Here is a 26,158-nt window from a genome sequence, read left to right on the forward strand (position 1 = left end):
TGTAGGACATGCAGCCACCCTGCAAAGGATGCTTTTCCTAGAGCATGGTGCCTGCTTTCCTGCCTTGTCTTGCCTGGGTCAAGGAAATATCACCCCAACTCTCTGACCACAGCTCCTGCTCCGGGCATTGACAGGAATATTTCTGTCCTTGCCTAGCTTGGTGTTTGAAGATACAAAATGCTCAGAGTTCATAAATTACCCCAACAAGGACATAACCTTGATTCCCCGTGCAATACCAATACTTTACCTAACAGGAGGCATGAAATGGAAGAATGGCTCCATTTGTATAATTCTGCATTAAAAATCAGCCTATTCTGCAGTTAATGCTCCTGTGAAGTGTCTCCACAGGCAGGGGAGAAAGGGGCTGGTGCTGGAGAGCAAAAAAGGGCCTTATGAAAGGGATCGCACTCGAGTGAGCCTTTGAGGCTTTGGGGAAGTGGGTTAGTGCTGACGGGTGGCGTTTTGATGCTTGTCAGAGCTGTGATCCCAGTTAATTTTCAGACACATTACCAGAGCTGGGGGCTTTCTGGGAGCACAGCAGGTGAGTTTGATTAACCCATGTCCTGCCTGCAGTATCAGGGTTGCCCGAGGTGCCACCACCACTGAGGGCTCCCAGCACTGGGGCAGGGGCTCTTCTGTCCCACTCCATGCTGGATGCTCCTGTTTTCCCTCCCTGCACGAGGAGGTTGATACCATGTGTGCAGTGGTGGCAGCAGCCAAGTTCCACGGCAGCTTCTTCCCAACTGCCGAAGACCGCGGCGAGTTCACATCCTCCAGCACCCTTGAAATTAATCTCTCTCTCAAGTGCCAACTGTCCTCCTCTTCAAAGCACATGGCTGCAGATGGAAGGATTCAGAAAGGGGTTTCATACAGGGGAGGAAAAGGTGTGTCGGGTGGGGAGGCTGTGGTGGCTCCAGCTTCAACACCCACTGCTCTGTCACCTTTGGAACCGGGTTGGGCTCAGGAAATAGGCCCAGAGTGCCTGGTGTGCCTGATTCATGTCATTACCCCAGCAGTTTCTTTGAAATCTGCTCTCATGTTTCTCAGGGGTAGATATTTGTAGGAGTTCCCTTTCCTGGGTGTGAGTGTGGCTGCCTCACCATCCATGGAGCCACGGGAGCGGATTTGTGGCTCGTGGGAGCCAGGGCCTGGGATGAGGAGATCAAGGATGGGATTTCACTTTCTCAAATATATCCGCTCTGCATTTCTTTATCTAACCCAGTTTCAGAGTTTTATTGAGTTTTTCCTGGAGTTTGAAAAGTATTTTGGGATAACTTTCCCATTCACCTCCAAGATGGAAAGAGAAGTAATGTGACAATTGCCCACGCTCTTCAAATTTCTTCACAAAATAGGTTGTGTGTGCTTATAGGGGTGTGAGGAATAACCAAATCTCTGATTTGCCAGTGAGGAGCGTAACCACAGCCCTGCCCAATGGATCCTTCTGGCTCACGTTTACCTCCAGCCAGGGCTGGCTCTGTGCCCCCAAACTGAGGCAGATATATGGGTCTGGATGATGTGTTCCCTCCCCTATGCCAGAGCCCCTCTTTGGGTACAATTAGGCAGTTATGCCATGCACTGGGAGAAGCACAGGGTCCTCTGCCTCCACTCTGCTGTCCCTGCAGAGCAGCTCGTGCCGTTGGAGAGGCGTTTGAGCTGTTCGATGTCTCGGCAAAGCAGGAACGCCCTCCCGGCCTCCGAGCAGCGGTGACTTTGTGCCGGCGCTCCCGAGAGGCGTGCGGTGCTCTCCTGCCTGTTTGGGAGGCGGAGGCGCGGGGGCTCCCGGGGCACTGTGCCGGGCCGGGCCGTGCTGTGCCAGCCGCAGCGGGCTCTCCTGGGACAGCCCAGCTTTTCTGGGGCAAGGACAAGGTGGCAGGAGCTCCGGGCGGGATGTATCCCCGCCCCCTGGGTGTCCTTCGGGACGTGTCACTCCTGCTGGCTGCCCTGGCAGGGGTGGGGGTGGCAGGGGAGGGCCGGGTGGTCCTGCCTCTGGCCGCGCCACGCGCTGCCGCATCCATCCCCGCCGCCGCGCCGGGCACATCACGCTGCGTTGCCAAGACAACGGCAACTCCTACACGCTGCTATTTATTCTGAAGGACACTTGCTCTTATCTGTTGTTGCAAAGCCCTCAGAAGATCGCATGCCACGCAGAATTCCTCCGAGGTAACTGGACTCGCTGCTGCTGTCCCTGAAGCCATCTCCTGGGGACATGCCAGCTGGTGTGGTGGCCAGGAGGACACTCCTGGGGTGGCATCGCTTGACAGGATGCTGGTGGTACATCGACCCAAGCTGTCCTCGGGGCAGAATGGGGTCTGCCCTGTCTGGGTGTTCCTCACTGTGTCTGTCCCCCTCCCAGAACCTCTGGCCTGGGGGGCAACTGCAGGAGTGAGGGACTCTCTGGTGTTGGGAGTCACCGGCACTGCCTGGCCATGCTGGGACACAAGTTTCCACATGATTCAGGGGAAAGCAAGGGCTGGATGTTGCCTCTGCTCTCACATCCTCCCAGTGCTGCTGTGAACGATGCAGCCATGCTCGGGCAGGTTCTGCAGGAGCAAGCCCCTGCAAGTTCACACTGCCATTGCTTCAGCCTGGAATGTCACAAGGAAACAGGAGGAGATGGAAGCAGGGGCAATAGCTGTTTTTCCTCTTAGCTGCCAAGCCCAAGCACCAAGAACTGGCATTTTGTCTTTCAGAAGTTTCCAGGCAGTGGCTGGGATGCAGCAAGCACCAAGTTTAGGCTGGGCACGTCTTCCCTTGCCCCTCTCAACAGCTGTTCATAAAAGTTCTGAGTGTGAGCAACACAGAGCTGGGAAGGGGATGACGCCTGGGGGTGGGCACAGATGGTGTGAGAGGTGGCACCTGGGGTGAGTGACATGCCAGAAGGTGCCCAACACTCTTCCTTCCCTGCAAGGAGACCTTTCAGGTGACTGGGGAGTTGGGCAGAGGCTTAAATTGAACCTGACATGCTACAGGAGTGATCCTGAGCATTGCAAAGGTGAGTCTGTGCTTGATGATCTGGCTGGAGCCTGAGCTTGTGACTCCTCACCAGTGGAAGCACGGCATTGCTTACAGCACGTGGGGGACACTCTTCGTGCTGCCACCACTCTACCGGCCTCTAAAAAAACCCACCACCACCACCACGGTTTGGGTGGTTTGTGGTTTTTTTGAAGCCCTGAAATCCTTCCTCCCCCAGCCTGAACTATTTTGGTTTCTGTTGTCTGTTTCTGGCTCTTCCCTTTTCTCCTTCTGCGCTCTTTCCTTGCGTTGCCTTCTCCCTCCCCAAAATAAATGCTGTTACGCTTTGAAAAAATACCCAATTAGGAAAAAAGCAGAGATCCTCTGAGCAGAAAAAGCCTGTGCCTGGGAGTATCCAGGTCAGCTCCTTTAGCTCCACTTGCTCACGCACGGAGGGAGTGTACAAATGCTTCTGTCAACCAGATGCACATTCTGTCGTGCTCCCAAGGACTGTGCGGGCGCCGCTGCAGAGGATTAGCCCGTTTAGCCATGTAAAGCTCTCATTTACTCCTGCTGAGTTCGACAAAAGTCTTTCTCGTGTAAAAGCTGAGTAAAATGGAGCCAAGATTTTTGGGCTTTAGCCTAATGATTTTTTTTTTCCGGGGGGGAGAAAAAAAAAAAAGAAACAAAAACAAAAATTTGCCTATCAGAGATTTTCTTCCCGGGCTTTACGTGAGGCAGCATCGTAGAGGAGACATGAGGGTAGCAGAGGCACTGGGGAAGGGAGAGGGCTGTGACGTGATGGTGACATGAAAGCAAAATTGTAGTGCTGAAGCTGCCAGCAGCTCGGGGGGTTCCTGCTGCTCTGTAGCAGAAAGGGCAGCAAAAGGGGCTGCTCCTCCTGCCCTCCCTGTGCTGCAGGGTCATGTTCAGCTCTGGGTGCCCCACGCAGATGGGAGCCGTGGGAGGAGATGTGCTGTGCTCCGTGGGAGGATGTTCCTGTTGCAGCGTGGGCGACTGCCATAGTGGGAGATGGGCTACACGTGCAAACGCAAGAGCCCACGGAGTTGTCTGCTCCAGCTCTTTCAGGGATTCATCGTGCTGCCTGTGGGCTTGGGAAGCAGGGGATGGGCTCTCTGATACCTCTGCATCTCACTGTCCCTGGAGTAAAAGCTTGTGCTGCTGGAGCTCCACTGGGCCATCTGCTTTGGATAATTTACCCAGTAGGGCTGAGTCTGGGCAAAGCAGGCACTGGCCGCTTACCCAGGGCATTTCCTGGTAAAATCCCTGCTCAAGTTGTTCCCATCATTCCCAGACCAGCTGAAAGGTCATGGTTGTGGGTGGGGATCCTCAGCCTGCCATGTTTGTGGTGGTGGTTTCCAGGGGGAAGGGGTGAAGTATGCTCCCCGATGCCCCTGGAGAACTGGGGAGGACAGTGATACCCATGGAGCTGAGGGATGTTTTGGGTGGCTGGGCTGGGAGATCTAGGGTGTGCCGTGCTGGGAGGGAGTGTGGCGTTGCCCCACTGCCCTTCTAACATGGTCCCTGTCTGTCCACAGGTCAGGTTGCCCGCTCGGAAGCCATGCTTGGATTTTAATAGCCATGTTCCACCTAGCCATGGACCTTGCCAGCTGCCAGCCCCCAGCCAGCGGCACCGGGGGAAGGCTCTCGCCACGGCCAGCGCTCCGGCACAGACTGTCCCGTGGCTCGCTGTGGGGCACGGGGAGCGGGGAGGAGCTGCAACGCCCCGGCCCCCCCTGGACATGCGCCCCCGCGCCCCCTCTGCAGAGACCCCGCTCCCGCCGGCCGCCCCCCGCCGCCCCACTGCCCGCTGGCCGCCCGCTGCGCCGGCCGCGCTCCCGGAGGGGCCGGAGACACCTGCGCGGCCGCGGCTTCGCCCCACGGGACGGGCGACCCACGGCGCTGCCCGAGGTCATCGTCTGGGGCCCCACGGGCGAGGAGGACTCCCTGGAGAGCAGCACGCTGCCCGGAGCCTTCGCCACCACCACCACCACCACCGCCGCCACCACCACCGCCACCACTGCCGCCGCTGTCACCGCTGTCACTGCTGCCACACCGCCCCGCGTGCCCCCCAGCACTCCGGCTCCTGCGCCCGGCGGGGACGTGCCCCGCAGCAGCCCCGGCCGCACCAGCACCGCCGAGCCGGCCGCCGGACACAGCAGCGGAGGCAAGGACGCTCGCCCGCCCCGCGGGCTGGGAGACAGCACAGGTAGGGTCTGCCGGGGGCTGGGGTGGTGGCGGGGACATCAGGAGGGCTGGCGCGTCGTGGAGCAGAGGGATCACCGCAGCAGGAGTGTCCCAGTGGCAGCGCTGCCTGGGACAATAGTGTGACATTAAACAAGCACTCGGAGGAGAACGGCAGTGCTGATTATCGCTTTTATCTGAGGCGTTTTCCAGCCACTTGCTGTGTTTTCCCATTACAGTCTCCATCCACAGCCCATCTCCCGTAATCGCACTGAGCGCCACGCTCGGCACAGCAATGCCTTCCCCCAGCGCTGGCTGCTGCGTGGACATGGATGGGAAAGCTGCTTCCCATTTATTGCAAATTATATTTGTTATTGCTGATATTAAACCGTGGGATACCGGTGTATAGTTTACAGAATTTACTCACTGTGCATCGACTGCTTTGAGCCCACTGCGACTTTCTAGTAGAAATGAAAAGGAATTTTATGGCCTAATCTTAATCCCAATTAATTTATCCAGCCTGCCCTGCTTGGCAGAAAGAGACGATGCAACCAGGATGTTGTTCCTGCCTTAAAGGAGTTATTTATAGAGGAAAAATAACTCCCAGCCTACACACCTTTTACAAAACGCTGGAATTGGCTGGATAGATCAGCGAGGAAGTATCGATAAGGGCTGCGGCTTGAGCTGTTCACTGCATGATGGGAGTGTCAGCCTGGTCTCTCCAGACCTGCCATGGTCAGTGCCTCCAGGCTCTGTGGCATTGTCCAGTTCAGGAGAGTGGGGTCCAGCAGGCTTGTTGCTGTCAGCCAGCTGCAGGAGCCCCTCTGCCCGCACCAGCTGTGGGAGGATGGCTCCTGGCATGTGCTGGGGCTCTGGGATTTATCAGAGTGGGCTGCCTTGTTTAGGTTATGGTGAGCTGGCAGTGATGCCACCCACCCGCCAGTGCCACCACTGCTGTCCTAGGTGGCTGCAGAACAATGGGAGTTGCAGCTCTAGCAGCTCCCAGGGGGCCAACTGCTTTAATCTGCAGGCTTTAGCTCTCATTAGGGGCTTTTTCCAGGATTGGAGTTTTTGCTAATTAACTTCTCTTCGAGCAGTGAATGCGATAAACTCCTTCTCGGGTCTAAAGGCCCTGTTTGATCCCAGCTCTTCCACCCTCAATTCAAAAGCTCCTGAGCTCCAGATCCGCTTTTCCTTCCAGCACTGGGACTGAGCACCCAAGAGAGCTCTCAGTATGCTCCCAGTGGGAGCACCATGCCCCTGCCATGCCTCGGGACAGCGTTTTGGGAGTGATCAGCCGACACTGTCTCAAAGCAGGATCTGTGCCTATGCCAGTTCTGCAAGTGCGGCGCCTGTGCGAAGCCGTGCAGCTTCCCAGCCTTGCTCCACTCTGTTATATAAGCTGTAGCGGCTGGAAGTGTTTGTTCTCTGCTGGGAAAAACATATGGCTACAAATGAGGATGAGGTAACTCGCCTGTACGGTTTATTTGCCTCAGCGAGCATTGCCAGTCCCTGTCCGGTGAGGCGCCTTGACAGGAGCCCGGGGTGGGCACGATGCTGCTCTCTCTGCCTGTGGTCCCTCAGCTGTCCCTGGCAGCTTCCTGGCGTGTCAGGGTGGTGCCACCTGTGTGTGGCACCCACAGGAGCCAGGGTCACCCCAGCAGCTGGCAGAGCTCTCCCAGGGCTCCCACAGCCACACTGACCCGTGCTTGATCCCATCAGAGCAGGTGCTGCTGTTGTGCTGCTGCCCCCATGTCCCTCCTGCACTGTATCCCTCTGTGCTTTGCCTCTGGCTCCCTGGTGATTCTGGGGGACCGTGGGGTCCTTGGGGTGCTCACAGGGTGGCAAAAAGAGCCACTTCAGCAGAGGCAGCAGTGCTCAGAGATGAGCAACGGGAGCAGCTCTGCTCTGTCAGATCTTCCTCTCCCCCCCCTTCCTCCTTGCTGAGAAGCGAGAGAAAAAAAGCCAGAAACAATGCCTCCGTGAGTCGCTGACAGCAAAAACAAGCTTTAAAAAATTCCCCTGGAATAGGAATTACTCAGTTTATAGGCAGGAGAGGCAGCAGAGGAGCGATGGCTGGTAATGCCTGCGATGAGAGGAGATGCTGGAGCATTCCCTGGCCCGGTGGGTGCTGCCACAGGGGTTCAGGTGACCTGCGGCTCAGGTGTTCCTGTCCCAGTGCCACCCCTGCCGCACAGCACAGCGCTGCTGGCATCAGCTGGGCATGCAAGATGTTCACCCAGGCGTAGTTTATGCTTGTGCTTTTCAAAAATGTGCTTCCGTCTTCGGGGCTGTCACAACCGTTTTACTCTGGAGCAGGGAAAGAGAGGAATAATTAAAATTCCAGCATGCTGCAAGTGGGAAGGGCTGTGAGGAGCTTTCACCGGGCACTCTCCACGTGGGCTGGGCTCCTCCACTGAGGCAGAGCATCCCCGGGTCCCGGGGCCTCAGCCAAAGCAAAGAGTGGAATGAATCAGAGCTGTCAGAGTGAGGCAGGAATTGCACTCACTGGTTTGTCCGAGGCTCCTTTCAGGAGCTTTAGGATAAAGCCGTCTTTAATTAAACCTTTAAGTGCTTTATAAGGCAGAAAACTCCATGTGCTGTCTGCTGCTCTTAGTGGTGTTTGATGGCCAGTCATGGCGCGTTTGGCACTGCGCTGTGAGCAGCGAGCTCTTGGTGGATCTGGTGCTCAGGGACACCCCTTCCCCAGGGCTGGGATGCTCCTGGAGGGGAGATGGGGCTATGTGGGTGTTGGCAGCTGGATCTGAGCTGGTGGTGGCCCCAGGCCACTCACCGCCCCCTTCCCACCACCAGCTGGAAGTGTGTCAGGAATAAATAATGACAGAGGCGTTTCTTCCCACTGGTGATGACCCTGCCTCCAGAAAGAGGGTGCAGTAGGGGGGTGCTGGATGCGAAGAGATAGTGGATGCAAAAGGCTTCAAAGGAATTAATTAAAGATAAAATGTGTTTAAAAGAAGACCCTGGGCAGTGAGGATGGAGCCGCCTCTTTGATCTGCCATGCCAAGGCATGGGGAGATGCCGCAGCCAGGGGACAGAGAGGAGGCAAGGGGGCTGGACAGCATCTCCCAGGCCAGCACCATCAGTCACCCTTCCTGGGAGGCTCCCAGAGGATCCCTTGTAAGGCTGTTAGTTCTTCTGAAGGGAGGAGGATGATGGTGGAAGCAATGAAGAAGTGTGGCCATCAGCTGGGCTCTCGCTGTGAGGGAGATGGGACACTCCCTGGGATGCACAGACAGCGAACATGCCTGTGCACATCCCCACATGCGTCTCAGTGAGCCAGAAGCTCTCCTCTGCTGCTCTCCAAGTATTTATTGCTCAGTGATATTTGCTGTAACACCTGAGAAGATAAGTCCCAGTGTCTTTAGCATAAGCCTTTAGGATCTTCCCTCTTGGCAAGAACATTTCACAGCGGCGGCAGCAGGAGGATGTTTTCCTTCTTTCATCAGTCCAGCTGAAAATACCAGGAAGTTTCCAGGAACCTTCGTGGGTTCTTTGCTGAAAAGCTGCATTTTCACCTCAGGATGACTAATACTCCCTAGGGTGGATTTCAGAGCGATCACTGATTTACCAGGTGGAAAACCAAATGGCTTTGGTGACCCTAACTTTGTAAGCAAGAAGGTGTTGGGAAAAGCAGACCCGAGGCGGTTTGTGGTGTGGTGGATTGGGCAGCAGAGGAACTGCCTGTGCATTGGAATAAGGCTTTTCAAGAAGGCTTCTGCTTTGTCTGCTCCCCTGTATCAGACCCTCGTGGCTTTTGTAAATTATTTTCCTTACAAGCTATTAACCAGCAGTAGGTTCATGTTACGGCCAAATCTGGCTGATCCCCCCTGGGAAAGGCTGGCAGTGGCAGCAGGGAGGCCACACCACACTCCTGATTGAATTGTTCTGTCCTCAAGCAGCTTTATCAGGGCATGAGGCCTTTGGGGCTCAGATATGATTTCTGATGGCTGGGGAAGCTGTAAAGCCACTGGAGTCCAGCTGGTTTGCCTCAGCTTCTCCACAATGCTCAGGAGGAGGCATTGGCATCCTGGTGCCCAGGGCATGTGGGAACAGAGGAAGGAGATTCGTGGAAAGGACGAGAATGGGATGCTGAAGAGAGGGAAATCCACACAGCACAGGTGTGAGAAGGGGCTGGGGTGCCTTTGGTGCAGCCCTGGCTGAGGATAGCCATATCTGGCCTGTAAGAGTAACTCCAGATTTCTCCCTTTCAAATGAAATAGAGCTGTTTTCTCCTCTTTCTAATTTTATGCAGCTTCAAGGCCTTGACGAGGGTCTTCAAAGAGTTGCAGCTCGTAGCTGTTTTTATTGGGAAAATGAAAAATACAGGCTCCCTAACCAGAGCTGTTGAAATAAAGGCCTTGGGGGATAGAGGTTCTCTTTGTTTTTAATTAAGAGCTTATATCTCCTGTTCGCTGCCATTGCATGCTCCTGCAGTAGCAAGACATTAGTCTCAAATGGATTTTCTCATGGAATTAATTCCGTTGATGCAGAGCTGTCCGGGAGCCGTTTCAAAAGGTGGCCAGAAAGGCCAAACCTCAGCACTTTCATCTCAGCAGCAAATATATGGTCTTTAAAATAACAGATAAAAAAAAAGCCCTGGCATTGGCTTGCTCTGAGAAGATTGGGGTTTTGCCTGGGATGTGGGGAATCGGGAGCTGGGTTGTGCTGCCTGCTGGGATTCTGCAGGCCCTCTCCCCCCATCGGGGGGAATGAGAGTCACCAGTGAGAGCAGAGTGCACTCGGACGGCACGAGAGTGGAAAAACCCAGAGATATTTCTGCATTTCCGAGGGTTCAGAGAGCGCCTTTGAAGAGCTTTCCCTCCTGGCAGGCGGCGCACGGAATTCTGCTGCACTAGCAGAAGCGCAGAGGCTTGGACACACTTTCAGTTCCATTAAATACTTCTCCTGTAATTACCCTCCAGTTAAATGGTCACTGCGTCAAATTGCCTGGTAAAAGCCTTGGCAGGGGGAGCCCTCGCTGGGCTCTCGCAGGGCTGAGGTGTTTGCAGGTGCTGGGGCTGATGCAGGGTATCCCTCCCTGCATTCCTGTGCCTGCCACTGCCCTCCCTGCAGCTCCCTGTTTCCACGGTTAATAGCGTGTAATTACATGGCTGCCGGGTTCTGTGACCCGCTGGGATCAGAGCATTTGCCATGGAGATGAGCAAACAAAACCCAGGCACTGTAATCCCTGCTCCCAGGGTCTCTCTCTGGGGGCACAGGCTCTCTCATGGGGAGTTATGCCTCTACCAGGCAGCTTCCCACACTGGAGGAGGAGGATTTTGTTCTGTGAGCTATTGATTTTATCTTCCAAGTCCCCTTCCTCCACCCAATTGGGCTTCAAGGGCTGTGTCTAAAATACTGCTTTGCCCTTGGCAGCATCTCTCTCTGTCTCACCTCACCCCCCAGGGTGCTTTATGCCCCTTACAGGACATTCCCCTCTTGCAGGATGCCCCATCCTGCAGGTTAATACCCCATCTTTCACAGATTGAATATTTGTTTGATCTCACTTCATACATTCTTTGAGGGCCTGGAGGAACAGATTTGATATATTTGCAAATTAGGAATAAAGACCTGGTAGCATTTATTGCAGCAGGTATCGCTATAAGGCTTCCCAGGGAACCATCCCAGGCCACCTGTTGGGTCCCTTCCCTCTGTCCATCACAACCACTGAGACAAAGATGTCCTGTCCCCTTGAAATCCCCCCTGGCTTCTGGTGCAGAATTAATACATGATGCAAAGGAACTTTGCTGTGCTGGTACATATGGCAACTTATGTGTGTGATGGAGTCTAAAATTATCCAGCCTTCCTTAAAATCCATGTGTCCTGCTCCGAGGAGCTGCCATCCTTCCCAGTGCTCAGCCACCTGCAATCTGTTCTGCCTGTGCCTTTCCCATTACGTAAATGCAAGGATTAATTGCATCGTTAGGTTCTCCCGCAGCTCTGCCACCAGTGCCTCTGCTCCCAGTGTTGCGGAAGGTCTCGTCCCTGACTCCGCTTCTGTTTTCAAAGGAATCGGGCACTGGGCTGGTTAGATTTTATTTTTAGAGTCTTTTATCTTTTTCAGCAGCGTCCCACTGGGAGCTGCTCCAAGACTGCCGTGCAGGATGCGGCCAGGCTGGCTGCTGCTGGGGTGGGCGTCACTCCTGACCTGGCACGCGTGGGCACGAGCTGCCACCGCGCTGCTCGGGGCTGTCGGGACACACTCCCGTCATTACCACCCCTGGGAGCTCAGAGTATGTGACCAGAAGTCTTTCTCCACTCCTCACCTTCAGGAGGTGGGGTGCCAGGGTGAGGTGGGGAGCCCTGTGGTGTTTCCCCTGTGAATTCCCCTGGGAGATGAAAGGTGGAGCGGCTGAGGAGTGAGTGCTGTGGCTCTGGCTCTGGCAGAAATTGGCTGCTGCCCACCCTGCCAGCACTGGGGCAGTTAAGTGAATCCTTCCCTGTGAGCATTGGCTGCCCCAGTGCTGCCCAGTGGCCCCCAGGCAACCCCAGCTCCAGCTGAGCCATGGCCCTGGCACTGATGCTGTCCTTGCCACAAAAGCATACAGATATATATATAAAACTGCTTATTTTCCTGTCATTCCAAGACTTATTTATTTATTAAAACTACCATCCATCAGGAGCTGCAACATCTGTTTGTGAAAAATAGCACATCCTTGGGCTGCAGCCAGGAAAAATCATTTCATTATGAAATTGCAACTGTAAGGCAGCACAAAATCACAAACATAGTGTACAGCGAGCTGCTTTTGTTTCCAAACTGCTCATTAGGAATGATCCACGAGCCAAAATGATACCCCGTGGAAGGTGAAGAGGGGGAAATGAGCCCACCCGACCTGCAAAGTGAGCAGCCGTCAGTGCCGTAATTATTATCCCTGGTGAATCCCACACCCGGTGCCAGGCTGCTCGTCTCCCTTTCCGTCCCGGAGGGGAGACGTCTTCACTTCTCTTCCGTTCTTCGTGCCTAATTCGGGCTGACAAGGAACATACTTGAGAGGATAGGAAATGAGGAGCCTGGCTTACAGATTATTTTGTGTAAGGCAGGAGAGAGGATTGCAGCACCGCTGCCAGGGGCTGTGTGTGGCCCCACGCTGGGAGGGGGGCTCTGTGGGAAGGGGGACTGCCAGAATCCCCTCAGTTCCCATCCCCACTCTCTCTTTTCTTCTCCCTGCAGGTCTGGCAGTTCATCAGATAATCACTATTACAGTGTCCCTCATCATGGTCATAGCCGCGCTGATAACAACTCTTGTCTTAAAAAATTGGTAAGGTTCCTCCTGCTCTGCTCGGCTTGGGGGGTGGTGTGGGACAGGGACAGGGTGGGAGTGGAGATGTCCATCCAGCTGCAGGTGCCAAAGCCCATAGCACCCTCTGGGATGGTTTTGGAAAGGCATTACAGGAGAAAATGTGGAGTTTGCACTGAAACCTCCAAGGGAGGTTGGTGCATCAGGGTTCGGCTGCGTCCCCGCGGCTTCCCCACCTTGCATCACCTGGTTGGTGGCTTTGGGGACCAGCACGTGGCTGGAGTTGGGTGGACAAGTCTCACATGGGACATGTGTGCATCACTGCTTCAGGGCTGAGTGCCTCAGCATGATGCCACCTGCAGAGGTCAGAGCCATGTTGGCCGCAGCAGGTGTTCCAAGGATCTGCCCGGTGCCAGCAGCAGCTCCTCTGCCACCTTCTAAGGAGCTTTGACACTACTCCTTAAATCCCCAGCCTGGCCTGGCAAGAAGCAGCTGCATCTCCTGCCCTTCCCTGGGACCCCAGGGACAGAAGGGCACCTTCGAAGCCCCTCAGGTGCCACGGTGTGAAGCATGCCCCAACCCCTAGGGCGCTGCTGTGTTCCTCCAGCTCCATTTGCTCCTGTTTATTCTCTCAGCGTGGCTGGGCGTATGGCAAAATAGGTTAGCTTTCGCTCCAGGCACTCCTCACTTTACCTATTTTCCCAGGGAAACTGGCCTACTTTGAGGTCAGCGTTGCTGGCGTAGCGACACGGCTGCAGCACTGGGCTGGGGGGAGAGCAGCCCTGACCGTGGCTCTCCCCTCTGGCCTGGCCAAGCTCCGTGTGGGTGCTTCAGCAAATCGATTCCTGCAGCCAGGAGGATATTAGAGCACCGGGTTGGTGAGGAGCCTGCTGGCTAACTGGGATGAGAGGAGAAGCCCTTTGCAGGGCTATGGAGGTATCTTCCTCTCAGCAATGCAGCAGCTGACCCAAAATGCCCAGGTTTCTGCCCCACACCTGCCCCTGTCCTTGGGGAGCAGCCAGTGATGCTCCCTCCTGTATCTCAAACAGGATTTAATTCACTAAACTCCCTGCTTGCTGCAGTGTTTCAGTGAAGGAGCAGGGAAAATAGTTTATAAAACACTTGTGGGATTTGTCTCCAGTCGCAGTGGTGAGCAGTACGAGTCATTGATGCGGCTGACCACAGCTGGGCAGAACAGCTCAGTAACTGCTGCTGAAGCCAAAAAGGGGGAAAAATAAATCCAGCGATCAGTGTAGAATAGAAATGCTCTACGGTAAGTGAATTTGAGAAATCACCAGAGAAAATGCCCAGCAGGGGAGTGTGGGCAGCACCCAGGTGTGTTCCAAGTGAAGAAACAGTAGCTGGGAGTTTGCTCAAATCTAACCAAACTGCCTTGGTTCATTGGGTGACCCCAGGCCGTGTGCTGATGCTCCATGGCAGGACTGACCCACATCACACTCTCAGGCCCTGTCCCCAGCGGGGACACAGTCACCATCCCCGTCCTTTGACTGGCGCTTGTCCCCCTCAGGCAGGATGGGTGAGCAATGGCTGCATGCCAAGCCAGTGTCCTTCTTGTCACTGCTCCTCCTGCCCACGTTCCGTGGGGAGACAGTGGTTGTTTTAGGGCTGTCTCTTTCATTTGCATCAACCGGAGTGGAGCCAGCAGTGTCCTGCTGCTGGCAGATGCTGCCATCCGGCCAGTGCTGCTCTCGGCAGAGCCCCACGCTCCTGTCCCCTTGGGTGCCCTTCTGCAGGCAGCGCCGGCATACCCACCGCCCTCGGAGCTGCCACCTCCCAGAACTCCAGCATTCTGTAAGGTGCTGTCAATTCCATCTGGGAAAAGTGGCATCTTAATTAAATCAGTGTCTAGACCCTGAAATAGGACCAGGCTGATTGAGGGCGGCTCCTGCTAGCTGGGGTTCTCCTCTTCTCTGATGTACCGAGGCAGAAGTGTTGTGCAGCCACGAGATCCCAGTGAAGCCTCCAGAGCTGGGGGAGCCCCCGAGGAGCAGGGCTGCCCTGCCAGCTGTCCCTCTGCTGTGTCACACCAGGTCTTCAGCTCATTTATCCTGAGAAGTTCCAACCTGTTGGTGCCTCCCAAGTGGAAAGGGTTTCACTTCATTGTTCTCACCTACATATTTTCACTTAAGAAAATGCTTTTGCTTCCTTCAGGTACAAATGTGCGACTCATTAAATAATTCCTCTGATGGGAAAAAGCCTGTGTCATATTGTATCAAATGTAAATTTGATTCTTGAAAAAAAGCACTGAGCCAAATGACTGCTTGTGGCTGATCTTTCCAATTCTGAATTGGAATTGGGATCTCTGAATTCTAAGCTAGTATTGAGCAATCTGTAATGACTGGTCAATCAGGCGAGTTCCACTGCCAAGTTTCAGGGGCACACTGTGATCCTGTCCCTTCTGCTTTGGCTTTTCAGTCCTTAATAGACTTATAAAAATGATGGAGAGCAGCTTTCTACACAGGCAGATGGATGGGATAAGGTGGGAGCAGTTTTCAGCTAAGAGAGGGAAGATTTGTATTAAATCTTAGGGAAAAATTCTTCACTATGAGGGTGGCAATGCCCTGGCACAGGTTGCCCAGAGAAGCTGTGGCTTCCCCATCCCTGGAAGTGTCCAAGGATGCTTGGAGCAACCCAATCTAGTGGAAGGTGTCCCTGTCCATGGCAGAAGGTGGGACTGGATGATTTTTAAGGTCCCTTCCAACTCAGACCATCTGACTCTCTCTCTCCCCACCCAGCTGCGCGCAGAGCGGGCGCCCACGGCGCAACAGCCACCAACGCAAGCTGGACCAGCAGGAGGAGAGTTGCCAGAACCTGACAGACTTCGCCCCTGCCCGTGTGCCCAGCGCCCTCGACATCTTCACCGCCTACAACGAGACGCTGCAGTGCTCCCACGAGTGCGTCCGGACCCCCGTGCCCGTCTACGCAGAGGACACGTTGCACTCGCCCGGGGATTATAAAACGACCTTCAATGGAAACAGGTAAGGTGGGCGCCATGGTTTCCCGGTGGGCTGGGGAATGCCATCTCGCTGTGGGATTGGGGTCCTGCTATTCTGGGAGGTTGTGGTGATATTTTGGGAGCTCAGGGGAGCATGTGGCAGAGCCACCTTCATCTCGTGTGCTCGCCCACCCATAGTTCAGAGTGGGACTGACCCCTGGTCCTGGTGGTGAGGCTGCATGGGTGCCTCAGCAGCCCCTGGTTCTGCAGGGCTGGGCGAGCTCAGCACCACACGGTGTTCAGTTCCCAGCTGCTGCTGCCAGCCCATAAAATGCCACTGAATCCATTTTTCCAGCGGCCGTGCTGTCTCCTCAGTGGCATCGGCAAAGCTGCCGGGCTGCAAACGAGCGGGTGATTAATGGAGGAGCAGGCGGCGAGAGCCAAATGAACCGTTTGGCTGGTGTGAAATAACGGCTCAGCATTAACTAGGAGCGTCATTGGCAGCCAGGGGATGTGGCTGTGCTCTGCCAGCCCCTCGCCTGCCCAGAGGGAGGGGATCGGGAGCAATGGGCTTGGGACAGATGTTTCCCACACCCCAGGCTGGCTCCAGAGCCCTTTCACTGGGTGCTGGTGTGGATTAACCATATGGTAAATGTCTCCATCAAAGGTGGAGGGAAAGCCAGGCAGAGAGTTTTGAGAGAGAAAATGAGCAAGTAATGCTCCAGGCAGCCTCGAGGAACCACAGCATGCGTGGCAGCCACAGACCATGTTGGCCTGCCCCAAGGACAGGCCTGGAGCCAACAACTTCACTGGTGCCTCTTCAATCAGCATCTCTTGCATGTGTGGGAGGCTCTGCTCGTCCACGTTTTCCAGGGTTTCCTCAGATCTCGGAAGGTGGAGAACTGGCAGGGATTGTCACACCATTATGTTGGCTGTCCCCAAGCCTTGGTTTGATGTGAACCCCAGCCAGGCAACAGAGGGTGCCCATGTTCTGGCTGGCAGGGATCACAGCCTTTCTCCCATTCGGGGATGCTTTCTGGGACCCTCTATCCCAGAGCACTTCCGGGCAGCCTGGTGAACCCAGGCCCACTCAAAGCATTACTCGGGAGAGATGTAATTTTTTCCCCCAAAAACACTGATTGTGCAGCAGGCCACCCCGGCTTGCACTGTGTGTGTTACGTACCAGCGTGTACAAGCCCCTCTTTCTGCTCACTGCAGACCCTCTTCTTCTGACCGGCATCTTATTCCCGTGGCCTTTGTGTCTGAGAAATGGTTTGAAATCTCCTGCTGACTGGCCGAAGCCTGTTTGACTTCTAGGGGCAGGGCAGACGCCAGCGGGCTGTTTCCTGGTACGTACCGCGCTCCCTGCTCCCATCCCCCATCCATCCTGTGCCCCCACTGTGCCTGTTGTACCCTGCCTGGTGGCATCCTCCCATCAGCACTTCCTTCAGGGTGACTGGATGTATTTCATGCCATGGATGGGGCATTGGGAGCCAAATGGCTTTTCCATGGAGGTTAATTGCAGACAGGCCCACACTAACAGGCTGGGACTGGGATGGACATGTACTCAAAAGCCCCATCAAAAACAAAGGGTCCCTGGGGAAGCCTTGAACTTCAGCCTGATCCCCATGGTTCCAGCCCACCTCTAAAACCTCGACAAGCCACAGTAATTTCCGTGCTGGGAAATGGCCTGATCTGTAATTAACCTCTGGTGGCATGATGGACAGCCCGCCTTGTCCAAGCTCCACACATCTGTCATGCACACTCCATCAGTATGTGAAAGCTCATGTGGTGATGTTTGCTGTCATGAACACTTCCATGCTCACTGCAAGGGTGCTGGGGTCATCCTCCTCCTCCTCGTCTTCCTCCTGCTGCTCTGCAAAGCCAACCCTTCTAGCACAGCCCCCAGCAGCCAGTCACACCTGGGGTGTTGCTGTGACTGAAGGAGTGCTGCGATGATGTTCTCAATCTTTGGGGATTTTCTTCTCTTTTTTTGAGTTGGCCTGAGCCGTTTCCACCTCCTTGTGTCGCTTTTGAAGGTGGCACAGCCACACAGTGGCAGGAAAAGCAATTAGGTGTCTGTGTGTGCCAGCTTGCCCTGGGCAGCAGTGCCCACTCGAGCCACGTGCTCAGGTGAATTAATTGCTCTGTCCCAAGTCCCTGCTGTAATGAATCATATATTCAGTGTAAATGAAATTTCCAGCCTTCCCGGCTGCAGCTCTCTCGGAATAGCCTGTTTAATGTTATGCACAGCTATTGAACACAGAAATATAATTAGATTAGAATGGAAGGGAATAAAAAGTTAATGGTCTCGGCCGTGCTGAGGCTGGCTGTGTCTGGACAGGCAGGTGAGGTGTGTGCCAGTGCAGTGGGGCAGAGAGCAGGGGTTTGTCTGGCATGCCCCCCCCAGAGTCTCTTCTGGCTGAAGCAGGTTCACTGGTGAAGGTGAAAGACTCTCACTCCCCATCCACTTACGTGATCACGTTTTTTCTCTGGCTGTTTTGTTGTGGCCACTGTCTCTGAGCACAGAAGGTGAAGGAAACCAGGCAGAAGCTGGTGCTAGGAGTGAGGGCAGCAGGAGAATGAGCAGGGAGGTTCTGTGGGGAACACCAGCCTCAGCAATATCCCACTGGGCCTTTTCTACCCTCAGTTTTGTAGTTTGGGATGTCTTTCCATTGGCTTAAAGTGAATTTAAAAAAAGAAATAACACATAAAGCAAGCCAGCTACACTCAATGTCATCCACAGCTCTTCGTGCCTCAGGTTGAGGGAAGGAAGGGGCAGCTCGAAGCACTGTAGGAGTACTGTGTGGATCCCACTACTCCTGCCCCAGGTCCTGTGAAACCCAGGGCCAAAGACCATGCCCTGGCCACCTCCATAGATTTCTTTAAATAGCCTGAAGCCATTCCATTACGCCTTATTAAATCCTTGAAATTCTCATTGACCGGTTTTCATGGAATCCATAAAACGCACATTGACGCACTCTGGAAAAATCTATCCAGCTCGTACCTGGAGCATTAGCTCTGTAATGGCACTTCAATTACAGATGCAATTCTGGAAGCTGCTGTTTGGTTTCATTAACGATAACAAAATGAGATTGATCCCAAACCTGTTCTACCTGTTCTCTGCATGTTTACTGTGCATCGGTGTGTTTGCACCAGGCTGTTTCTGGGACACACTTGCGTAAGTGGTTTGTCCCAGTCAAAACCAGGTGCCGGTGGGAAATCCCTCAGGTGAAATGAGCATTCCAAGTTTCGTGTGTCGCTGTGTAAGGTGCAGATGGTGTTGAGAAGAGCTCCCTGCTAGGCTGTCCCTGCCACTGTGGTTGCCTTGTGCTGTCACCAGCTGCCAAATGCCAGAGGAGCAGTGGGATAGAGGGAAGCGCCAGAGGAGTGGAGGCATGGAGGATGCCTCTCCAGCTCTTGTTTCTAGGAGAGAGGCTGGTGGAAAAGGAGATGCAGCTGCTTAGGCTGCGCTGCTTCCGGAGGAATGAGTGTTTCCTGGCTGGCGTCCACAGCCGCGGCAAGGTCACCTGAAGGGGACAGTAACTGTTGACCCACTGCACCACAGCAGAGTTGGAGGATGCTGTGGAGCATGTGCAGCTTTTTGGCTGGAGGGGCTACATGCAGCTTTCTACTCACAGCCCCTTTCTCCTGCCGTTTTACAAGTTTTTATTGACAGCACTTCACAGCTCTGAGCTGTCTGGTTGGCAAATTAGTGCTCCTGATGGTGTGGGGCCAGAGCTGGAAGCACGAGGTATGTGGCATGGCCCAGGACAGGGATGGCAGGACAGAGGTGCTGCAGATGTTTCATTGAGATGACCACTGGGAGGCCAGTTGGAATTTAATGTGAGCTTCACATCTGACGGTCCATCAGCCTGGTGTGAGGACTGACCGTGGTGCTGCCCAGCTGGCATCCTGGCCTTGGGTGATGCCGACAACCTCGTCAGACTGGGCTGAGAAATTGAGGCAGCAGATGTAAGGGACAGCACTGCAGAGCATCTCCAACCTGGAAAGCTGCAGGCAGCACCGTGGTTGTGTCAGGAAACCTGGTGAAACTCATCTAGTTACACAGGGAGCAGATGTTGAAGCTATTTCCTGGGGTCAGACTCCTCCTGTGCCAGCAGGAGGCATGGGGAGGGTTCCTGTGCTGCAGGCATGGTCCCCACCAGGACACTGTCCCTCCCCACAGCAGGCAATACTGCCCGTGGCAAGCAGCTGGTGGAGCTTTCCAGCAGATTGCCTGTGCCAGCAGCCCGGCCCCACTGGAACACCATCTCCTTAGTAGATGTCACACCTCGGTGGATGTCACACCTCAGCAGCGGCCGCTGGCAGCTACTCCTGCAGGCAGAGAAGTCAGTCTGTCTGCAGCAGCCTGGTGCAGCAGTGCAGCCTTAGTGTGGCCCTGGGCTGGGGAGGTGAGGAGTGGAGCAGTCAGTGAAAGCTCTCAGGAGTTACCTGCAGGGAGGCATGAGAAGGAAACTTCCTCATGCCCTGGTGCCAGTGGTGCTGGAGAAGCACACAGACAGAGGGGCAGCCGCCACTCTGCAGAGCAGTAGGTGACCTGTGCAGAAGACTTGAGTGGCTTTGTCCAAGCACCACAGCTCAGGGTGGCTGGTTTGGCTTGATTTCATCCTGGCTTTGGGGCTTTCTAAAATGAAGTTTGAGATTCCGCATTATTCTTGCCCTTAATCCCACTCTCTTTGACTGAAAAACCCCATGGAATGAGATTATACAAAAATCTGTAAGGTTGATCAAGCGCTGACCTACTTTGCACAAAGAGGCTATTTGGGATACAATACCAATTGTACATCCTGCCATCGTGCATTAACCAGTGCTCACCCGGAACCACGGGATGCTCAGCACTGCTGGCAGGGAGGGGGCAATTTGGGTCCTGGCAGCTGTGTTGGTTAGGTGACATCGGCCTGACCCTGCCCTGGCACAGGGCAGTGAGAGCTGACAGCGTTGTGTGGTAATGCTGTGCTCAAACACGGCAGCAGCTGCTGTGCTGGCCCCGTTCTGCCTAACAACAGCAAATGGTTTGTGTTAACATTAACAGATAATGAGTCATCATAAAAAATCCCGGCTTGTCTTCGGAGGAGTAGCAGCAGTCCCAGCACAGCCCCAGCACAGGAGATTAAGGACTCAGGAAAATCTGTCTTGCTAATTAAGACTTCAGGGTTGTTCTTGGAGATGGTGTATTGGGCATCTTGGTTAAAAATAGTGGTTTTTAGAGAAAGAATGCTGGGACAAAAAGCACGCCACAATCTGGATGCTAATCCCAGACAGACAGAGGGCATAGATTAGGGATGTGTGGATTAGGGATGTGTGTCCTGAGTGTAGATACCTGCCTGCAGCTGGCTCAGGCACACCCAGCTGTTCTACAGCTAAGGAAATGTCATGGACATGTAAAACAAATGGCCACACGCCAGTGATGGGGAGTGATTGTCTTCACATTGAGGGTCCAAGATCTTCCAGTAGACAGTAAATAAATAGCTTAAGGACTTTGATAGGATCTCTGGTTTGGTGCTTAACCAATTTCCTATTGATTCTTTAGATTTAACTTTAGAAAATCTCGTTAGTGCTTGTCATCATCTGCTCGTCTGCCAGAGCACTCGCTGCTCAATGCCCGAGTGTGAGAAGTTGCAGAATGCAGGGATGATGGGGAGTAAATCCCACTCTGGAAAAGGCCCCAAGGAGAGAGAAGCAATGGTCCCAATCCCCAGCAGCAGCAGATAAGGAGAAGGAGGTCACTGGTACCCTGCTCCCTCCATGCTCTACTCCCCTGTGAATCCTGCAGCTCCACAGCTGGGAGGAAGGAGGAGGAAACCTCTGGGCTGTGGGGGATCATCAAAGCAGTGATGCAAGACATGGTGCAATTCCTTGTCATGACTTTATCTTTCTTTTTCTTCTCATCCTCAACAGGATTCCATTGGTGAACCTGTAAAAAATATAAAAAAATAATGGGTTACCTGTACCTACCATTTCTGTTTACCAGTAGGAGACTCAAAGAGCAGCGTTCTATGGGCCAAATATATTTTTATAAAAATGAACACGCCTATAGGTAACTGCGTTGTCAAGAAGTGCGTTTTTGGGAGGAGAGAAAGGAAAATGTGTGAGCAAAGAATCCCGTGGAGGAGAAGGAGGAACCAGCAAGGCATGGAAAGGGAAGGATGAGCGCCTGGAGCCCGGCCATGGACGGTGACTCTGAACCTGTGCCAATAATACCATTATGTGCCATGAACCGATGCAAAGACTTTGTGAAGAGTCGATAACTCCTGGAAATGTTGTGGAGGACGAGTGGGGCATCTCTTCTGGTGGGGTCATCCATTCCGGTCCATACGCGTACATACATACGGTATATGTAGAGAGAAAATATATATATATATATACACACACAAACACTTTTTGTACTGTAGCAATTTTTGAAGATCTTAAATACTCATTTTTAAAGAAGATGTCATGGGCTAAAAGTCTCATTTCTTTAACACGCATCATTGCAAACTGGGTGATCTGATGTTTTCTACTTTGGCAGCTTGCCTGTCAACCTATATGTGTATATATAGGTAGACATATATACATATATATACGTGTGTGTGTATGTATAGACATATATATGTATGTATACATATATATATATATATAATTTTGGTTCTTTTTGGAAATGCTTTTCCAGCGTTGCGACGTGACCGTGGTAGGAGACAGCTGGGGCTGCGTTGCTGTCGGGAAGCAGAGGAGAAGCTTCCCAAAACCATCCAGAACGCAGCTCAAGGCAGTGCTTAAGGTATTTCCAGGCTTCTGTACCCTGATACATCGTCAAGGTCGATGGGAAGAAGCTGGAAATCCTGTGCCTGCCCCATGTCCACAGAGCTGTGATCTCCACCATGCTAGGCATGACACCTCAGGGCTGGACGGGCCAGATTTTAGGGGTGGACTTCCAAAAGATGGGCCTCTCTTGTCACCGAAGAAAAACTTTAGGAGTGGGAGGTTTTTTGGAAAATGGCTTAAAAATTGGCCACAGCACCAAAGCTTGTTCAGCCCTGTGTGAGGAACAAGAAGAAGGAGCTCATTGCCTCCTGTCCCAGCCTGGGGCCATGGGATCAAGAGAGCCTCTTGTTTTGTTCTCCTGGTCTTGGCTGGCTGTGCTGTGGTAAGGAGAAGCCACAGCCTGCTGTCCACAATCCTGGAGGTCACTTAATTGCATTTAAAGGGAATTATTCCCAGGGAAACATGATTCTGCAAGCTCCGGTTTGGTGTGTCGCTCTAGAAACACATCCGTGCCCGTCCAGCTCCTGCTGGGGTGGGTGGTGTTGGTGGGTGCTGACCCTAAGCCCTCTGTCCAAGTCTTTCCATGGAGTTGGGTGCTGCCATGCCGTGCTGCACATCAGACACTGGGATGGGTCTCGCTCGGGTCCCTTCAATGTTAAATGGGTGGGAAGGACAGCAGAGATCAGACCAAAGTCCTCCAGTTCTTTTTGTAAACTGCCCTTGGTAAATACTAGTGGTTTTTTAGAATTGTCCAGATCCACGTTTCTACTCCCCCACTGATTACTCAGCTCCTTTTCTTTATGATAATGAACGTGCAGTTTAAAAACAACAAAAAAAAAAAAAAAGTAGAACCCTGTGGTGTTGCGCATAGCCACGCGTGCAGTCTCTTGTTCCCTTGTCCTTTTCTGTCCTTTTCCCATGGAATTGCACAGTCTGGATTATTTGTCCTGAATTTTTGGACGCTGCCTCAGACAGAAGTCTTCCTTGCCAGCCCTGACAATTACCTGCGGACTTGAGCCAACCATCCCCTGGGCAGAGCAGCATCTCCTGGGTGGCTCATGTCTGCTCTCCAGAGCATTGATGCCTCCAGGGAGGAGAGGAGACAGTGTCTTGCTAGAGCAGTGGACCCCCAAAGCTGTAGTCGTCCCTGGGAAATGTGGGAGTGTCTGTCCTTGGGAAGTGTGGAGTCTGAGCTACTGCTCCAGGGTCATCTCAGTGTCCTGGAGCTTTCCTGTGATGCTGTCAGTGGTGCAGCCCTGCCCACAGGCTCTCCTCCTTTTGTGACTTCATGGGAATCCATCTGCGCCAGCTTGGAGCCACATCCCTTGAGCTTCTCCCCTTAATCTTCCTATTTATTTCATTCCCACAGGTATTCCAGTGTAATTGTGGTAGCAGTATGACAAGAAATATATCTCAGCTCCCTCATTCCAGGGCATTTGAAGCAGCATTCTGTGTTGCTGCATGGATGGAACCTGCTGCCTGCAGGGAAGTCGTCAGGCAGAGCTGGGGGATGCCAGGGCAGCATGGGCAGCACTGGTGATGATGGCAGTGGTGATGGAGAGGCACCTGGCTCACAGGAAATTCCCCGTGGAGCTGGGAAAGATGAAGGGAAAGTGTGTGCATGTGTGTGTGTGTGTGTGTGTTTGTGTGTGCATGTGTGTGTCAGGGAGAGAGAAGGAAGGTGAATCACTGTGACCCCGAGGACGGGCACAGGTTTCAGAGGGCAGGACTTGCACGAGCTTCCCCCACAGTCTGCAGCAGGACTTGTCCTGGTCTACCTGGAGCTGAGCAGTGAACCAGGGAACAAAAGTAGATGCACAATCTTCCCTTATTTATAAGGACCAACAGCACTTGCACTTTATCAGAGGAAGCCTCCCCCCATCCATGCTGGGCCACTGCGGTGGAGGGAGAGGAGGAGGAGGAAGGGCTGGGATGGAGCTGCTGATGCAGCAATGTGCGAGGCAGGATCCAGGCGTCCCAAGGTTTTGCACAGTGAAGATAAATGAACTGTGGTGATTTCATTCCCTCCTATTGATGAAAGCCAAAAAACAAGAAAGAAATGGAAATAGAAAGTCGCATTTCCATGGCATAGTCTATTGAGTAGATCTTCCCACCATGGAAAAGCAGGGAAGCGTGGTGTTCTCAGACACGCTCCCGTGGGAGCTTTGTCATGTTTTGGGCACATCGTCTCACCCTGAGGTCCTGGAAGCTTGAAAAAAGAAGTTTTGCTCCTTGCTTTGCTGTAAGCCCTCAGCCCGCTGCTGCTTCTTTCTTTTCAGTTCATTTTCTGGATTCCTTAGCCCCTGAGTGGTCCCTGAGAAACACACCATGGCAGCTGAGAGGCTGCCACATCCCCCAGACGTGTCATGGAGTGTCTGTGTGTCACTTGTGGCTCTGTCTTAGACAAAGTGGTGTGGGACAAGCCACCCATGGCAAGGAGAGGTTGGCTCTCCTTGGGCTCTGCAGCAAGCCCAGGCTTCCCAGGGCCATGCAGAACTCTCCTCCCTCCACAACCCTTGCAAACCCTGAGCAGGAGCCACAGGATGTGCTGCTCCCACCGAGCTGGGGAGTTGGCACTGCTGCTGCCACCAGCACCAGTGGGCTCTGTCCCACACCAAACTGAGCTGGTTTGGGGCTCCAGATCCAAGCTCCCATATCATGGCACCAACAGGTAGGGCAGGCAGGGTTTGGTCCTCAATCCTTTGTAAGCCAGGCTCTCCCGAGGGCGGCTTCACCCAGCACCACCCCAGGCAGAGCTGGTCCTGGGCAGCCGCCCATCTCTCCAGATCCGATCGTTTACCTTCACTCTGTCTTCCCAGCTGGAGAAAGGGCGGCCGGTGGTGGTGGCAGGAGCCGTGCTCCACAGAACACCAGAGCTCCACGGGGCAGCAGTGCTCCATGGGGTCAAGGGCACCGAGCCTGCCAGGAGGTCACCGCAGCGATGGCAGAGCCAGCGCGGGGACGGATTTCAGGTTACCTCTTCTCCACTGGCAGCTTGTTGCAAAGGAAGGTAGTTCAGCTGAAACGGTAGTTAAATAGTAGATATTCTACACATATTATATATTTTGTAAAAAAAAAAATTTAAAAAATAAAATAGAACAAAAAATATATCTATCCTATCTCAGCCCGCCCATTTCAGGATGAATGTGGTTGGAATTTTTCATTCAACCAGATATTAAATCTGTACGCGATTTTTTCAAAACCAGCAAGAAATCCCTCGCCATTTCCAAGTCTGTGGGTTTGGTCTCCCGAGCTCATCTAACGCTTCTCACACATTTTTAAGAATTACTCTCAGCGTTTGTAGGTACATTTTTAATAGTGTCACGAGTGGAGAAAATATTTACTTTGAAAAAAGTATATGTTGCACAAAAATGTACACTAAGGGCACAGATTTCTGACCCAGATTCTTCTATTTTAGGTTCCAAGGGGTTTATTTTTTTGTTTGATAGGACATGTACAGTGAAGTTTACACTTTATTTTTATTTTGCCAAAACCCGTTTTCTAACATGAGACAGTTTTACTTTGTAACCGGTTTTACATCACTGAGTACTTCTTTCTTTTCCTGGGAAAACCCTGCACCGGGAGGCATCCGGTGGAAGCACCGTCGCCTTTTGGCACTGTGGCTGCCCAACCTGCCCACAGGTGCCAAAAGGAACCTCTTCTTCCCGAGCGGTTTTTAATTTGTCTCTGTCCGTGGAAGCCGTGTATTTGGAAGCACTGTAAATGCCACCCTGTCCCCTTGCCCTCTGTATATTTAGTACTCTGATGTTGCTATTAAAACTGATATGAGAACCGCGCAGCCGGTGGTGATTGGGTTCCTCCGTGAGTCCCTGGGGAGGGGATGGGATTAGTTTGGTGTCCGAGGGGATTGACATCTCAGCAAGGAGTCCAGCGGCTTCCTTGGGGAAATCTTGCTGTCTCCAGCTGTGCACACCTTGGGTGAACAGCTGGGAAATTGCCCTGCCTTCATCCTGAGAAGAGGGTCTTGTGCATCCCCTCGGGGTCCCTCCACAGCAGCATC

General features: G+C 53.4%; 1 protein-coding gene across 1 annotated transcript in view; it reads left to right on the forward strand.

Annotated features, from left to right (window-relative positions):
- AJAP1 (adherens junctions associated protein 1) overlaps window positions 1–25,936 on the forward strand; it is a 37,624-nt gene extending 11,688 nt beyond the window's left edge. The window contains exons 2-6 of the mRNA XM_085080372.1: window positions 4,512–5,182; window positions 12,350–12,437; window positions 15,173–15,415; window positions 16,591–16,721; window positions 21,295–25,936. Of these exons, the coding sequence (XP_084936498.1) occupies window positions 4,512–5,182; window positions 12,350–12,437; window positions 15,173–15,415; window positions 16,591–16,663 (1,075 nt within the window). The 3' untranslated portion in view covers window positions 16,664–16,721; window positions 21,295–25,936. The remainder of the gene's footprint in view (window positions 1–4,511; window positions 5,183–12,349; window positions 12,438–15,172; window positions 15,416–16,590; window positions 16,722–21,294) is intronic.
- The last annotated feature ends 222 nt before the right edge of the window (window positions 25,937–26,158 follow it).

This window comes from Lichenostomus cassidix, chromosome 21 (assembly GCF_008360975.1).
Source record: "Lichenostomus cassidix isolate B80296 chromosome 21, HeHo_3.0, whole genome shotgun sequence".
Classification (NCBI taxonomy): Eukaryota; Metazoa; Chordata; class Aves; order Passeriformes; family Meliphagidae; genus Lichenostomus; species Lichenostomus cassidix.